The sequence below is a fragment of the Lutra lutra genome, chromosome 8 (genome assembly GCF_902655055.1).
Source record: "Lutra lutra chromosome 8, mLutLut1.2, whole genome shotgun sequence".
Taxonomy (NCBI): domain Eukaryota; kingdom Metazoa; phylum Chordata; class Mammalia; order Carnivora; family Mustelidae; genus Lutra; species Lutra lutra.
In genome coordinates this window covers 138898366-138912562 of record NC_062285.1, presented here as the reverse complement: position 1 = coordinate 138912562, position 14197 = coordinate 138898366, and the positions used below count along the sequence as shown (strand labels likewise).

The window sequence follows — 14197 nt, the reverse complement described above, 5'->3', positions numbered from 1 at the left end:
GCCACACCTCCCAGCAAGCTGCCAGCCCTCACCCTCTTCCTGTAAGGAGGTGCCTGTGGCTTGGCCAAACGACGACACCCTTACCTCCCCCGGAAGACCCGAGGGAAGGAGACAAGGCAGCTTCCTCCAGCCTCACCTCTACTACACATGGGGCTCAAGGAAATTTCTGCCCCCAAGTGTCTGCTGCATGCCAGGGCCAAAGGGAAGGGGCCGAGAACAAGCACTCGAGGCTCCCTGCCCTCCTGAAGCTCACACAACCTACGGGTCGAGGGGTTCACACTGGAGGTCTGCATGCAGATGCTCCCCCCACTGGTCTTGGAAGCTTCCCCTTACAGCTTTCTCCCTCCTGTCCAACTCGATGGACCCCTCCCGAGCCTGGGGAGCAACCACTGTCCCTCTGAGCAGCAGCCGCAGCCCCCAGCTGGCCCCCAGCCCCCCTCTTGTTCCTGCCACTCCCCTCCTCTGCCGAGGACCCTCCAAAGCTCCCACTACTTAGGGTCCTGTCCCAACCTTTTCCCCTGGCCCTGGGGTCAAGCTGACCACCCCACCCTTTCCCACCTTTGTTCCCCTGTCTAGGTCACCCCCGACCCCACCCCCACCCTGGGCAAGTCCACATGTCCGAGTTGGATGGCTCTCCAGTGTCCTGCCAGAAAGCTCTTCCAGAACCCCAAGTCTGGGCCACCCCCATTCTAAGTGGGCAATGACTTCTGAACTCCATAGCACTAAACACAGAGCCTCTCTTGGGCATTTGGCATATATACTAAGCATCTCAGGTGGCCAGGTCTGGGCCGAACCCTAGAGGATTTGACACAAGCAAAACCCTCCCAAGCCCCGGAGGATTAACCCCACTTCACAGGCTCAGAGAGGATAAGGAACATCCCAGGGTCACACAGCTGGTCAGCCTTGGAGTCAGGATTCCCATTCAGGCACCCCCAGGATCTGCACTCTTAACCGGTGGGTCATTCAGCTTCCTGTTTCCAAGTGTGATTCAAGTACAGTATATCCTTGTATTTTATTTATGTGTTTACTTAATTACATGAGTAACCCAAATTTATTGCAAAGGAATTGGAAAACACAGAGGAAAAAAAAATAAAGCAACTTCCTCTCCCACCGCCTAGAGCAAAGTACTGTCAACACTTCAGTGAGTGTTTGCATGACTTTTTCTTTTTTTTTAAAGATTGTATTTATTTATTTGACAGAGAGAGAGCGACAGACCATGGGCATGGGGAGAGGGAGGGCCCGAAGGAGAGGGAGAAGCGGACTCCCTGCTGAGCAAGGAGCCCAAGGCGGGGCTCAATCCCAGGACCCTGGGATCATGACCTGAGCTGAAGGCAGACACTTAAGGACTGAGCCACCCAGGTGCCCCTGCATGACTTTTTCTAAGCATATCACACCTATCTTTACAAGAATGCCTTCATGCTACAAATGATTTTATAATTTTTCTTCCCCTTACAATAAATCAGATGCCCCTTTCTACAGTAACAAACATTTGCTGCCTTGGTTTTCTTAATTGTGAAATGCTCCATACAAGCAGAAATGTATATAAAACACTGTACGCTGTAAAATAATACTGAAAAGACACTTGCGTGTCCACCCCCCAGGTTAAGGAACAGGTGAAATGGCCCAGGGGCTTCCTGGTATTCTCTCTGCTCCGTTTACCCCAAGGTCACCTCTCATTTAACTTGTGAGTTAAACATGACTTTGCTTTCCTTTAGAAATTTTTTGAGATTTCATTTATTTATTTGAGAGAGAGAGAGAGAGCGCGCACACAAGCAGGGGGAGGGGCAACGGGGGACGGAAGAAGCAGACTCCCTGCTGAGTAGGGAGCCCGCTGGGAGGCTCAATTCCAAGAGGCTGGGAACACGACCTAAGCCCAAGGCAAACGCTTAACCAACTGAGCCACCCAGGCACCCCACTGCTTTACTGTGTTTAATTTCCAAGAGATTCTTATTTGCTTTCTAAATGTTCTTTTTGAATATAACTTTCTGTTCATTTTTCATGGATACAGCCAGTTCTCTTACCTCTCTACTATCTGTGATAGTTTTCTTTAAAAAAAATTATTTTCGGGGCGCCTGGGTGGCTCAGTGGGTTGAGCCGCTGCCTTCGGCTTGGGTCGTGATCTCAGGGTCCTGGGATCGAGTCCCGCGTCCGGCTCTCTGCTCAGCGGGGAGCCTGCTTCCCTCTCTCTCTCTCTCTCTCTGCCTGCCTCTCTGTCTGCTTGTGATCTCTCTCTGTCAAATAAATAAATAAATAAATAAATCTTTTTAAAAAAATTATTTTCTTCTCAGTATCTAAAACCTATGCATTGTGGGTTTTTTGTTTTGTTTTGTTTTCTGTTGTAAGAGGCTTTCCTCAGATGCTTGGGAATTCTTGGCTGGCTGCTCATGATTAGGAGGGAAGAAAATAAGTCTATGGACGGCATTTGTTGGTTTAGCATCACTGTAAGTTGGAACTTGGGGGGCCATTTGTCTGGGTACTTCTGGGACTGTCAATGTCTTTCAGATTTCTTCTTGGACTGGTCAGATTCTCCAGGGTCCCTCAGTCACTTGTGTGGAGGGTAAGGGTCTAGCTTTGGGTTTCTGGGAGCTTAGTGGGGGAGAACACCCCGCATTCAGTATTCACCTGTTTTGGCGAAGTACCCACATTCACCACTGTCCCTGGCCCGTCCAGCCCTTTCCAGAGCTAAACCCCAGATGTTTGCCAGAGTGAGGGAGGGGCACCACTCAGTGGCTAGAGACAGGGGTCTATAGATCTGTTCTTCAAAGACACCTTCAAATAATCCTCTTTATTTTAACTTCTTTCACCCTTAGCTCTACAAGCGGCTAGAGCTGCCAGTCCCCATGCTTTTGAGAAGGCTCTTGTATGGAGGACGGTGGCTCAGCTCTCCACACTGTCCAGAAGAATTTGGTTGTCCAGGGGACCTGGGTGGCTCAGTGGGTTAAAGCCTCTGCCTTCAGCTCAGGTCATGATCCCAGGGTCCTGGGATCGAGCCCCACATGGGGCTCTCTGCTTAGCAGGGAGCCTGCTTCCCTTCCTCTCTCTCTGACTGCCTCTCTGCCTACTTGTGATCTGTCAAATAAATAAATAAAATCTTTAAAAAATAATAATAATGTGTCAGTCTGGAGTCAGCTAAGTCAGGTAATACTGGTCTTCCGGCTTTTCAGCTTGTAAGGGTTCTTTCCTTTCCTGTTCTCCCAGTCCTTGTGGATTAGAAGGTTCCCCTCTTTAGAAGGCTCCCCTCCTGCGGATTTATGGGCTTCTGCAGGCATTGTGAGCTCTGCTCATGTCTTAACCTGAGAATCTCCTCCGCGTCTTTGATGACCACAGAGTGGTATAGGTTTGCCGTAACCCGTTTAACGAATCTCCTCTCGTCGAATATAGGGCTTTTCCCCCATTTTTTCCTTGTCAAAAGGCAGGCTGCATTGGCTGTTCCGAGAGTTAGGGCTTTGCGCATCCGATTCTTAGACAAACTCACTGAAGTCGCTTTGCTGGTGTAATTCCGTCTAGATCTTTCTCGTTATGAGTGTGTGTTGGGGCGTGGGGGTGTCTGTTGGTCTCCCCGGCCCGCAGGCAGGCTGGCAGGGAACGAGAGAGGAGCAGAGGGCAGGTGGGGGTGAGGGGGTGAGGTCGGAGTTAGCCCCCCGGGACCCCGCCTCCCCGCGCTGCTCCGAAGCCCGGAACCCGTCTCGGATCCCGCTTCCGTCTCTAACCACCTGCGCCTCAAGTCTTGGAGCCTTCGACCAGGGATGGAAGATAGCGGCACCCGCCATCGCGCTGCTGCGAGGCATCAAAGAAGCTGATGTCTAAGAAATATCCCGGGCGTTGTCGGGGGGCGGATACGAACCGGCGGCTTCCGCGGTCCCGTGCGGTTTGCAGGGGAGACGGGGGCAGAGCTGCTCGCTTGCGGACTGCACGGCGCCGCTGAGAAACCAGACGGAGAAGCAACGCGGAACCGTCTCAAACCCGCTCACAGGCGAGGTGGAAAGAGCGAGACACTGAGTTCGCTGTTCGTTTAGGATCTGCGGGAGGACGGCGGGGCGGCCCGGGCTTTCCTCGCTCTTGCGCGGGTTTCCCTACGCGCCTGGGGCCGGAACTCGTCCGCGCGGAACCTTTCTTCCCGCCCCCGGGTGCCGCGGCCCGCCCGGCGGGAAATGCGTCAGGGACCGCGCCGCGCCACCGCCCCCCGGCCTCCGTCGCCCCGGTAACGCGCGGAGGGCCGGGGCCTCACCATGATCCTGCGGGTGGCGCCGGCCGCGTGGGCCCGGGGCTGGGGCGCGGGTTGCCGCCGCGGCGCCGCGGACTTCCCGCTGCCCCCGCCGCGCGCCGTGGACGTGGCGGAGCTGCTGCGAGACGCCACGGCCGCGGAGGAAGAGCCGCGGGAGGCAGCGACGCGGCGGCCGCCGGGCCAGTGCTCGGTGCTGCTCTTCCCGGGCCAGGGCAGCCAGGTGGTGGGCATGGGCCGGGGGCTGCTCCGCTACCCGCGCGTCCGCGAGCTCTACGCCGCCGCCCGCAGCGTGCTGGGCTACGACCTGCTGGAGCTGAGCCTGCACGGGCCGCAGGAGGCCCTGGACCGCACGGCGCACTGCCAGCCCGCCGTCTTCGTGGCCTCGCTGGCCGCCGTGGAGAAGCTGCATCACCTGCAGCCCGCGGTGAGGCCCGCCGCCCCGCCGCCCGCCGCCCGCCGGGGAGGACGCGCTGTGCCCGGGCTCCCGCCTGCCAGGCGCGCGCTCCCACGTGGGACGGAGTGAGCGGAGGCTTGTCGAGTTCCCGCCGAGGTGGGAGCGGGGGGCGCGGCGCTGGGGCGGCCCGCGCGTTAGGGGAGGGGGTTGGTGAATAAAACACGGTGTGAACGCCTGGGCGTGTTAAGTGCGGTGCTGCAGAGCGGAAAACAGCAGGGAAAGCGGCTGACGAGTTTGGGCTGGACTGCGATTTATTCTACTTATTTTTTAAAAGTTACTATTATTATTATTACTGTTCTCTACACCCACCCTGGGGCCCAAACTCACGACCCCCAGATCAAGAGTCGCATGTCCCACCTACAGAGACTGGGCTGCGATTTTTAAATTTTTATTTATTTTGTGTATGTGTTTCTTTTTACTTTTTTTTAATTTGAATTCAGTTAATTAACATGTAACGTTTTATCAGTTTCCGAGGTAGAGTTAGTGATTCCGCGGGTGCATATAACACCCTGTGCTCCTTCCATCAGTGCCCTCCTTATGCCCTTCGATTTTATTTATTTGACAGACAGATCACAAGTAGGCAGAGAGGCAGGCAGAGAGGGGGAAGCAGGCTCCCCACTGAGCAGAGAGCCCGCTTCAGGGCTGGATCCCAGGACCCTGAGATCATGACCTGAGCCAAAGGCAGAGGTTTTAACCCACTGAGCCACCCAGGCGCCCCGCCCCTGAACGATTTTAAATGATCCTCAGTCATTTGTTACTAATGATTTTAGAAGGATGAACTCCAACCTTGAATGAGGGCCCATTAAGAGGATGGTGTGACTATGTCACTGCACTTGAAGGTGCGAATTGGTGGCTGTTATCATTTGATAATATCAGAACAGTAAACGTGAAGCTTCTGCTGTGAACCCTGCACTCCACTCTCACAACCGCATTGGGGAAACACAGTTACTTTGTGGGTGAGGCAAGGAGACTCGGACACGTAACAGAATTAGTGAAGTGGTGGTCGTGGCATTCACGGAGCCCTTACCCTCGGCCAGGTCTGTGCTTAAGCGCTTGAGAGACATTATTTTGGTGTCATCCCTGGAGCCCTGTGAGGTAGGTCCTGCCCTTTCCCCAACCCGCAGATGGACAGCCGAAGCTCGAAGTTAGGGAACTTTCCCAAGCTAAGAATCAAATTCAAGAGACTGAGTCACTCCTCTGTGTACCTCCCTCCGGCTCCCTGGGCCTGAGAGGCATCTCCAGGGCAGAGACAGAAGGATCCAGAGCCCTGGGTTGGAGACAGGGCTCCACCAGAATCAGGCAGCGGGCTTTAACTCGCCAGCAAAGTTCCTCATCAGTAAAAGCGCTGGTTCAGGGCTTGTCAAGGCCACTTCTGTTTGTGTCCTCTTCTAGCCAGAGCACCAGGCTGGTGGCTCCCTATTCCTGGCTCCTTGAGCCTCTGAACACCCTGCCAGCTTGCAGTGCAGAGCCCCCGACCGAACCCCCTCCCCCACCCCTAGACCTTGGCCTCATGTCCTGCATCTGTCACTACAGGTGATTGAGAACTGTGTTGCTGCTGCTGGATTCAGTGTGGGAGAATTCGCAGCCCTAGTGTTTGCTGGAGCCATGGAGTTTTCTGAAGGTACACAGGAAGGGGTTTGGTTTGGTGCCGGGGTGTTTTCTTGCTGGGTTCACTGGGGACTAAGGATACTGCCAAAAATAATTCTGGACCCACTCAGGTGATGGAGAAGGGAGCACATGGGTGAGAATGACGTTGGGAGGACCAGACTTCACCTTGAATCCCTTTTAAGCCTGAAGGGTTCCTTGGGGATTTTCTTTTTGTAGTCTCCTGAACTCTCCTTCCTTGACTGTCCCCCACCCTGTCCTGGGTGCTCTCAGTCCACTCCCACAGCACCAGTGCCTGTCACATGACAGATGGCCAGCAGATAGTCGTGGAGTGAAAAAGGAAATGAACGTTTGATCATGAGCATACTAGTTTCACTTAAGATTTTTGCTCATAGTGAAACCAGTTAAACTGTTTTGCTTATAGTTAAATACGAGCAAAGGATGTGAACAGACCTTTCTCCAGAGAAGATATACAGAAACGGCCAACAGGCATGCGAAGAGATAGAGATATTCAGCATTACTAATCATTAGGGACGTGCAGATCAAAACCACACCTTATACCCACTAGGGTGGCTTCGATTAAAAAATATATAACAAGAATAATAAGTGTTGGCAAGAATGTGAACAAATCGGACCCTCAGGGACACCTGGGTGGCTCCGTCGGTTAAGCCTCCGCCTTCAGCTCAGGTCATGATCCCGGGGTCCTGGGATCGAGTCCCGCATCAGGCTCCTTCCTCAGCGGAGAGCCTGCTTCTCTCTTTCACTCTCCCTTTGTGTTCTCCCCCACCTCAAATAAATAAATAAAAAGCTTACAAAGGAAAGAAAACATAGGACCCGCAGACGTGGCTAGAGAGAGTGTAAAATGGTGCAGCCACTGTGGAAACCAGTTTGACGGTTCAAGCCGTTGCACACAGAACTACGGCCCAGTGGTTCTGCAGGAATATGCCTAAGAAATAAAAACGTACGTCCACACAGAAAAACCTCTGCACAAACATTGCCAACAGTATTCAAAATAGCTCCAAGATGGAAACAGCCCAGATGCCCCTCATCAGAACGAATCATGCTCGGTCTGTGCAGTGAGTGTCCTTCAGCCGTAACAGGGATAAAGGGCTGATACTACCCCATCCACTACCTACATGAGCCTTCAAAGCCTGCTCGGTGAGAGAGGAGGCCCCTTTTGTGTGAAATGTCCAGAATGTGCAAATCCAGAGATAGCAGCTAGAGGTTCCAGGGGTGGAGGGCAGAGGAGAGGAGAGATGGGAGTGATACGGGGTGTTTTAATGACAGAGGGAAAGCTTTGAAACTAGAGCAAGCTGGTGGTTTACCAGTGAACTACATATTTGAAACATTGTATTTTATGTATTTATTTTACTTCAGTGTTTTATTTTTTTTACTTCAGTGTTTTTAAAATAACAGCATTATAGCATGGTTAAGGAAATGCTAAAAAAATGCTGCATATGCACATCTCCGAATAAAACTGTTTTATACACACATAGTTTTCTGCGCACATAAATGCAGAGCTAGAGCCTGTGTATGTCCTGTGTTTTCTCACTTGACATTTTGCAGTTGTTAATGCCTGCACGGGAGGACTTCCCCGTGCCCTCTCCACTTTCCTGTGGGTTCTCAGCTACTTCGTACCTCAGGCTGTCATTGTATTTGCTCCGCCGTTTGCTCCCTGTCTGTGTAAGGGGCCAAGAGTCCAGTACAAATGTATGTAGGTGATGAGGGAAGGCAGATGTGTTAGGAGGGGAGCAGGCCATGCCCTCAGAGCCTCTCTGTGGTCCCAGGAAACTCTGGACTAGTCCCTTAACCTCTCCTTGGCCCCGTCATCCCCTCCCTCAGGGAGCGGACCCAGGACCGGGAGGACAGATGTCCAGTCGTCACAGGCCTTCTTACATCACGATCGTTGGAGCTGCCTGCCCCGGGCACAGACCTCTCACCTTGCACTTGAGCCGCACGCGCCAGGGCTCTGCGTTGCTCTTCAGTTGCCCTTGGCAGCCGCAGCTTCTCCAGCTCCAAGTGGCGGCAGTAAGGCCTGATGTAGGGGACTCCTGTGGTACTGAAACTTTCATTCCCAGTTTTCACAACAATCCAGGCAGATTAGTATCATCCTCATTCTGCTCACTGAAAATTTGACCGGAAAGGTCATGCCTTGTCCAAAACACTGTATGTGGCTCAGAGTCTGCTCCTGTGCACCCCGCTGCCCGCACCAGGCTTTCTCACCAGCAGCATGTCGACGTTTTGGACCAGATACTAACTTGGTGGTGGGGCCCTGCGTTGTAGGATGTGGGGCGGCATCCCTGACTCCCCCAGATGTCCGTAGCAAACATACCTGCGCCCCCCCCCACGCACACACACACACTCGGCTGTTGTGGCAATCACAAGTGCCCCCAGACCTTGCCTTGAGGTAAAATCACACCTGGCTGAGGATCCCGTCCCACAGTAAGCCAGCTTGAAGGCTGCGAGCTCCGTGTTTTCATGTGTATAGTGCCAAGGACGGTGCCCACCTCTCGGGATGGTGGTGCCGTCTTGGCAAAGTAGATAGAGGTAGGAAGAACCGTGGCCCTGGGGACTGCTGATAACTACCAGCGTCCGCTTCTCCAGCACGCTGTGTGGACTCGTGCTTCGTCTCACAGCTCTGGGCTTCCCCCATCTTCCTCACATGCCCTGATTTTTTCCAAATGTACTTCTTTCTGGATAGGTTTGTATGCAGTGAAAGTCCGAGCTGAGGCCATGCAGGAAGCGTCGGAAGCTGTCCCCAGTGGGATGTTGTCTGTCCTCGGCCAGCCTCGGTCCAAGTTCAACATTGCGTGTTTGGAAGCCCAGGAGCACTGCAAGACTTTGGGCATAGAGAACCCTGTGTGCGAGGTGGCCAACTACCTCTTTCCTGATTGCAGGGTGATCTCAGGACACCTGGAGGTTGGTGCTGATGGGAACAGCCTTCCTAAACCCCAGTCCGCAGAGAATGTTGGAACTGTCCCACCCACACTAGGAAGCCCATGGTGGTGTGATGGGTGCTCTGCCAAGCTGTGGTCTGTGGGAAGTATTTGAGGGCAAGGGGTGGGGCGAGCCCTGCAGAGGGAGGCAAGAGGCTGGGATGCCATCCCCACTGCACCATGCATAGGCCAGGCCCTTGAGCAAATCACCCCGCCCTCCTAGAAGGTAAAGGGGTTGGACCAGATGATCCCCAGGGCCTTCCTGTAGTAAATTCTGGGGTTCTCACAACCTTTGGTTGCTCCCTTAGCAAAAGGAGGAGCCATTCCTGCTAGGTTACTCCGCCCCACTGTGCCTTGTCTTAGGGGTCTGCTTTTATCCAAGTTCAAGTTCTTTTTCTTTCCTTCTGTACTTCCTTTCATTCACGCTTCCCTAGACATTTCTCAAGCAGCTCCTCTGTAACAAGCACTGAGGGGACATGGACCGATAAGCCAGGAACGGGTGACTGTGTGTTTGGGGCACAGTGGGGGTCAGGCTGGCTGCCAGGAGGCCTCAGGAGGTGACACCGGGAATGGTGTGTGGAGGGTGTGTTTGTGGGAAGGGGGTGTCCCCAGCAGGGAGGCCGCTACCAGCCGATGTCAAAGGACAGCTGGGTCCTGGCCCCGGGATGCTGAGTGAGTCCATGCTGGATCCTGCACAAGGGGCTACAGCTGCAAGGCCCATGTCTACACCACTCGAGTCCTATAGGCCTTGCTTGCGTCCTGGTGCTCCCCGGGAGGGAGTCCCATGCATGTGTGTGGAAGGAAGCTGAGGCAGAGCGAGAGGCTAGTGCTTAGAGATGGTGGCGGCAGAACAGAGCTCCAGTCTGTCTCATTCTTCCTTGTCCACTCAACTGCACTCCGTCTCCCATCCCATGAGGCCTTGTCCGTCTGCCCAGTGTCTATGTGAATCTCCTCGGAACCAGTGAGTCTCTCTTGTGACAGTCCTGAGAGGACGGAAAGATGGGTGACCGTGGCCCCACGCTGCTTGTGGAGCTCATTGCTCGTTCCCATTAATGGCCTTGGAAACCCCAGAAGTGGGTGGGGAGGGGCCCCAAACAAGGGCTGGCATCTCCTCGCGCAGCCCCCAGACAGCTGGGTGCGTGGGTGAACAACCCCTCGGATTCTCAGCGTTCGCCTTTCAGTGCCAAAGCAAAAAGCTCAGATGAAGGCAGGGCTTCCCTAAGCAGGAGGGTCCCTTTGCAACCATGGATGATGGGACAAAAAACCTTTGGCCTCTGCCTCCTGGGCCCTGAGGCTGTGGCCTTGGCCTTTACTCCTGTGGGCCCCACCTAGGATGTGGGCAGGATGAGTCCAGAGGCCTTAAACGTGGAAAGCACTTGGAGATGCTGAAATGATGCTTTGGCCTCCTGCAGGGCAGGGCCCACTGAGACGGGTGAACAAGTGCCATCCAGCCGGACATCCGAACCCTTCCTGCCCTCTGGGGGCACACGTAGCCATCCCGTCACATGGTTTTTCCCAGTGGACCTGTATGGGCTCGGCATACAAGACAATTGTTAACCGTCACGCAGCACTTGGGCGCCAGAGTTTCCCTTGATAACCTGTGAGATAACTAGGGTGCTCCCCCTTTTCTAGATGAGGGAACTGAGGCACGGAGAGGCAAGGCACAATCACCCCAGGTTAGGCAGCCGCTGGGACCTTGACTCACCTTCGGTCTTCCCAGGAACAGCGGGCCCAGCCCCTGCGCCGCTGCGGATGGTGACAGGCCAGAGACAGGGACAGAGAGACGGCGACAGACAGATCAGCCACAGGAAGCCCTTCAGCGGGAAGGGCCATCTGGGTGCCAGGCCCCAGGCCGTGTCCTGGAGGCCTAGGGTCTCTTAAGAATATCTAATATTTTTTTAAATATTTGTGAATTATGTTGTTTGCAAACAGGGCCAAGTTTGGGCCTCTTAGCCTGGGAGGCCCCGTCTGAGCTGACGCCCTTCAAGGCAAGGCTTTTGGCTTCCAGGAGACAGAGCTCCTTTCTTTAGAGTAAGCTCAGATGATGGGCTTCTGATCGAAAGACACGAGGCTTGGAGTCTCCAGAATTTTCATCTCGAGGGTTACGGCGTAGTAAGAAAACGGGCTTGTTAGAAGCTGTGAAGGGTGGCGGGCTTATAACTGAAAACTCCCACTAGACAGTGTGTTCTCACGTTGTCAGACTCCTTCACACCTCCCGTCCCATTGCTTCCCAGCAACCCCGTGAAGCTGCTGAGATTGTGCTCATTTTGTGGATGACAGACGGCGAGAGGCTGAATGGGAGTGGGTGCTGGGGTGGACACGCTCCCCAGCCTCGGCCTTTCAGCCCCATCGGGGCCACCTGCCCGGGTGGGCCGTGTGAACGGTCATGGCCCCAGAGGAGGATTTCCGGGCCGCCGTGTACACGACTGGTTTGTACTGGAAAAAAGAGGGGAAGGGAGTCCGTCCTCGCAGCTGTCTGTGGGGTGAAGCGTGCGGACGTGCCCATAGCATCTTCTGTCCGCAGGACTGGGGCCAGTGGAGGCCGCCTCGCCAGGCGTTTCCTCTCCTAAGATGTCCTGGGCTAAAACTTCTTCTCCTTCTAGGCGCTGCAGTTCCTGCGGGAGAATTCCTCCAAGTATCACTTCAGGCGCACCAAGATGCTGCCCGTTAGCGGGGGCTTCCATACCCGCCTCATGGAGCCGGCCTTGGAGCCCCTCGAACAAGTTCTAAAGTTGATTGGTGTCAGGAAGCCTCTGGTGTCCGTCCACTCAAACGTCGACGGGAACAGATACATGCACCCCAGACACATCCAGAAGCTGCTGGTGCGGCAGGTGGTCTCCCCGGTGAAGTGGGAGCAGACGATGCATGCCATTTACGAGAGGAAGAGGGGCACGGAGTTCCCCCAGACTTTCGAGGTAGGGCCTGGGAAGCAGCTGGGAGCCGTCCTGAAGAGCTGCAACCTGCAGGCCTGGAGGTCGTACCGGCACGTGGAGGTGCTGGAGGATGACGAGACCTAGACCAGGCCCCCCGCCCCCACGGTGGGAGCTCCTGGTGCGTGGGGTGGCAGGGGCACAGCTTAGGAGGGAGAAGGGGACCCAGTTGGCGCTGCAGCGGGCCTGGACCTGCCCCGTCTGTCCCTAGGCCTCCTTGTCCAAATGACTGAGAGGCCCTGTTTGCAAAGTGCTTTGAAGGCCACATAAAAAGCCGGAAAGCAAGTATTTCTTGACCTGCCGAGGTCTGTTTCTTCCCCTGAGATGTGTTCCAGGGTTGGGGGGAAGCCGCAGCAGGGTCAGAAGAGTTCCAGGGACCCCGGAGGCAGACCTCATACCTCTGGGCTCCTTTGTAAAACAGGCTGAGACCACCTGGCCCGTAGGTGTGCTCAGGAGGCCGGGAAGGCTCAGCCTGTGGCCTGTCGCGCCCTGCCCCACGAGCCCATGCGCCCCCACAGCCGGAATCTCAGCCTTTTCGTCACTGAGAGCAAAGGGCTTCCAGATGTAGCTGGCCTTGGTGGCCATTCTGTCCACCCCACACTGTATCGCTGGGAGACTCCGTCCTGCACTGGTTTATCTTCTCAACAGCCAGTACTGAGCGCCTGCCGGCTACCTGTGAGGGAGCGACCTCCCCCTTGGGGGGAAGAGGTCTTTAGCCAGGTAGGAAGGGCTTCAGGAGGCCGGCTGAGGGCCCTGTTTCCCTGCAGGCGGTGATCGCTAAGGGTCTGCTCCGTGCCTGTGACCTTCCATGGCACAGCCACACCCCGGGAGTCGACGAAGGTTCTGGACATGTGCGGCTCCGCTGATAACAAGGAGAAGTCACGTTCTGGACATCTCAGTGGCTTTTTCACCCGTCAGCAATAGTGGGAAACTCGTCCGGGTGTGAGATCTCTGTTTGTCCATAAATGTTGGCTGTGGTGTAGACACCTGTCAAATCCAGGGTAGGTTTCGCATTTTCAGTTCTTCAGGGTTTCTCAGCAGGGGCGCCGTCAGCCTCTGCACAGTACTGGCCTTCATTGCGTGGGACTGCCACTCACAGCGTGGGCCGCTGTCCTGGCTCCCGGCCACTCTGCGCCAGGGGCCCTTCCAGATGTCATGACCTCCCACATGCCCACGTGTGTCCACAGCCCTGGCCGAGAGCCCTGCATAGGACGAGGGAAACATCTTTCCCATGGCCTGAGTCTGTGTTCTCTGGAGTTCAGTGGAGAACGATCTCTTAAAACTTCCATTTTAAGAAATTTTCAAACATTCGCAAAGAAACTTGCTATTATTATTTTTGGTGGGCAGCAAAGCGAAGTTCGGGGAGTAGTACAGAGCTCCCCGAGAGGGAGGGGACCCAGAGGGTTGCCCGAACCTTGCTATTATTTTAAAGAGTGCGGAGTCTGTGGGAACCCTCTTCCGAGCGCTGCGGTAGCTGGCGACCCTGGGACTCTTTGTAGTCTGGGCTCAGGTGCTCTGGCTGTGCTGTGGGCAGGACAGCATCGCAGTCACACTCTGCAGAGCACGGTCCCACGTGAGGGAGCCCCGGAGAAGCGGCGGAGGGTGAGTGTTCCCGCGTGGCAGGCCTTTCTGCTTCTCTGGGCACAGCCCTTCTCCTCAGGGCCCGGCCAGGCTCCAGGCCAGAAGAGGGAGAAGGAAAAGCAATCAAAGGGCATACGGTGCTGCCTTAAGGTTAGTTCCAGAAAGCGGATGACCGTCTCTGCCAGAACTGCAGGGGCCGCCCAGCAGGGGAACCCAAAGGTGCGGGCAGGCAGTGCTCACCTCCACTGTGGGAGCCCTGGGCGGGTTGATGGGCCCTCGCCCCCCCGCTGCAGACTTTGAGTCTGGGTGAGTGGCAGAAGCACGGGGTGGAGAGGGGAGTTCTGGGGGGAGCCCAGGGCCCAGGGCGAGGGCCTGTTCCTTGGTAGCATCTGCCCCCTTGAGGAGACCACCTCGCGCCACCATCGTTCCGGCCGGCCCCAAGGTAGGAATCACAGCTGCTACCACA

At 55.3% G+C, this 14197-nt stretch overlaps 1 protein-coding gene across 2 annotated transcripts; it reads left to right on the top strand.

The window, feature by feature from the left end:
* Positions 1-3624: 3624 nt before the first annotated feature.
* MCAT (malonyl-CoA-acyl carrier protein transacylase) lies at positions 3625-13086 on the top strand. 2 transcript variants are annotated; one of them, XM_047740565.1, is made up of 4 exons: positions 3879-4649; positions 6213-6300; positions 8986-9203; positions 11824-13086. In XM_047740565.1, the coding sequence occupies exons 1-4, from the start codon at positions 4230-4232 to the stop codon at positions 12235-12237; spliced, it is 1140 nt and encodes a 379-aa protein (XP_047596521.1). In that variant the 5' UTR covers positions 3879-4229; the 3' UTR covers positions 12238-13086. The 2 variants fall into 2 exon arrangements, with proteins under 2 accessions (XP_047596522.1, XP_047596521.1); XM_047740566.1 differs by lacking the exon at positions 8986-9203 and having other exon boundaries at positions 3625-4649; positions 11824-12075.
* The last annotated feature ends 1111 nt before the right edge of the window (positions 13087-14197 follow it).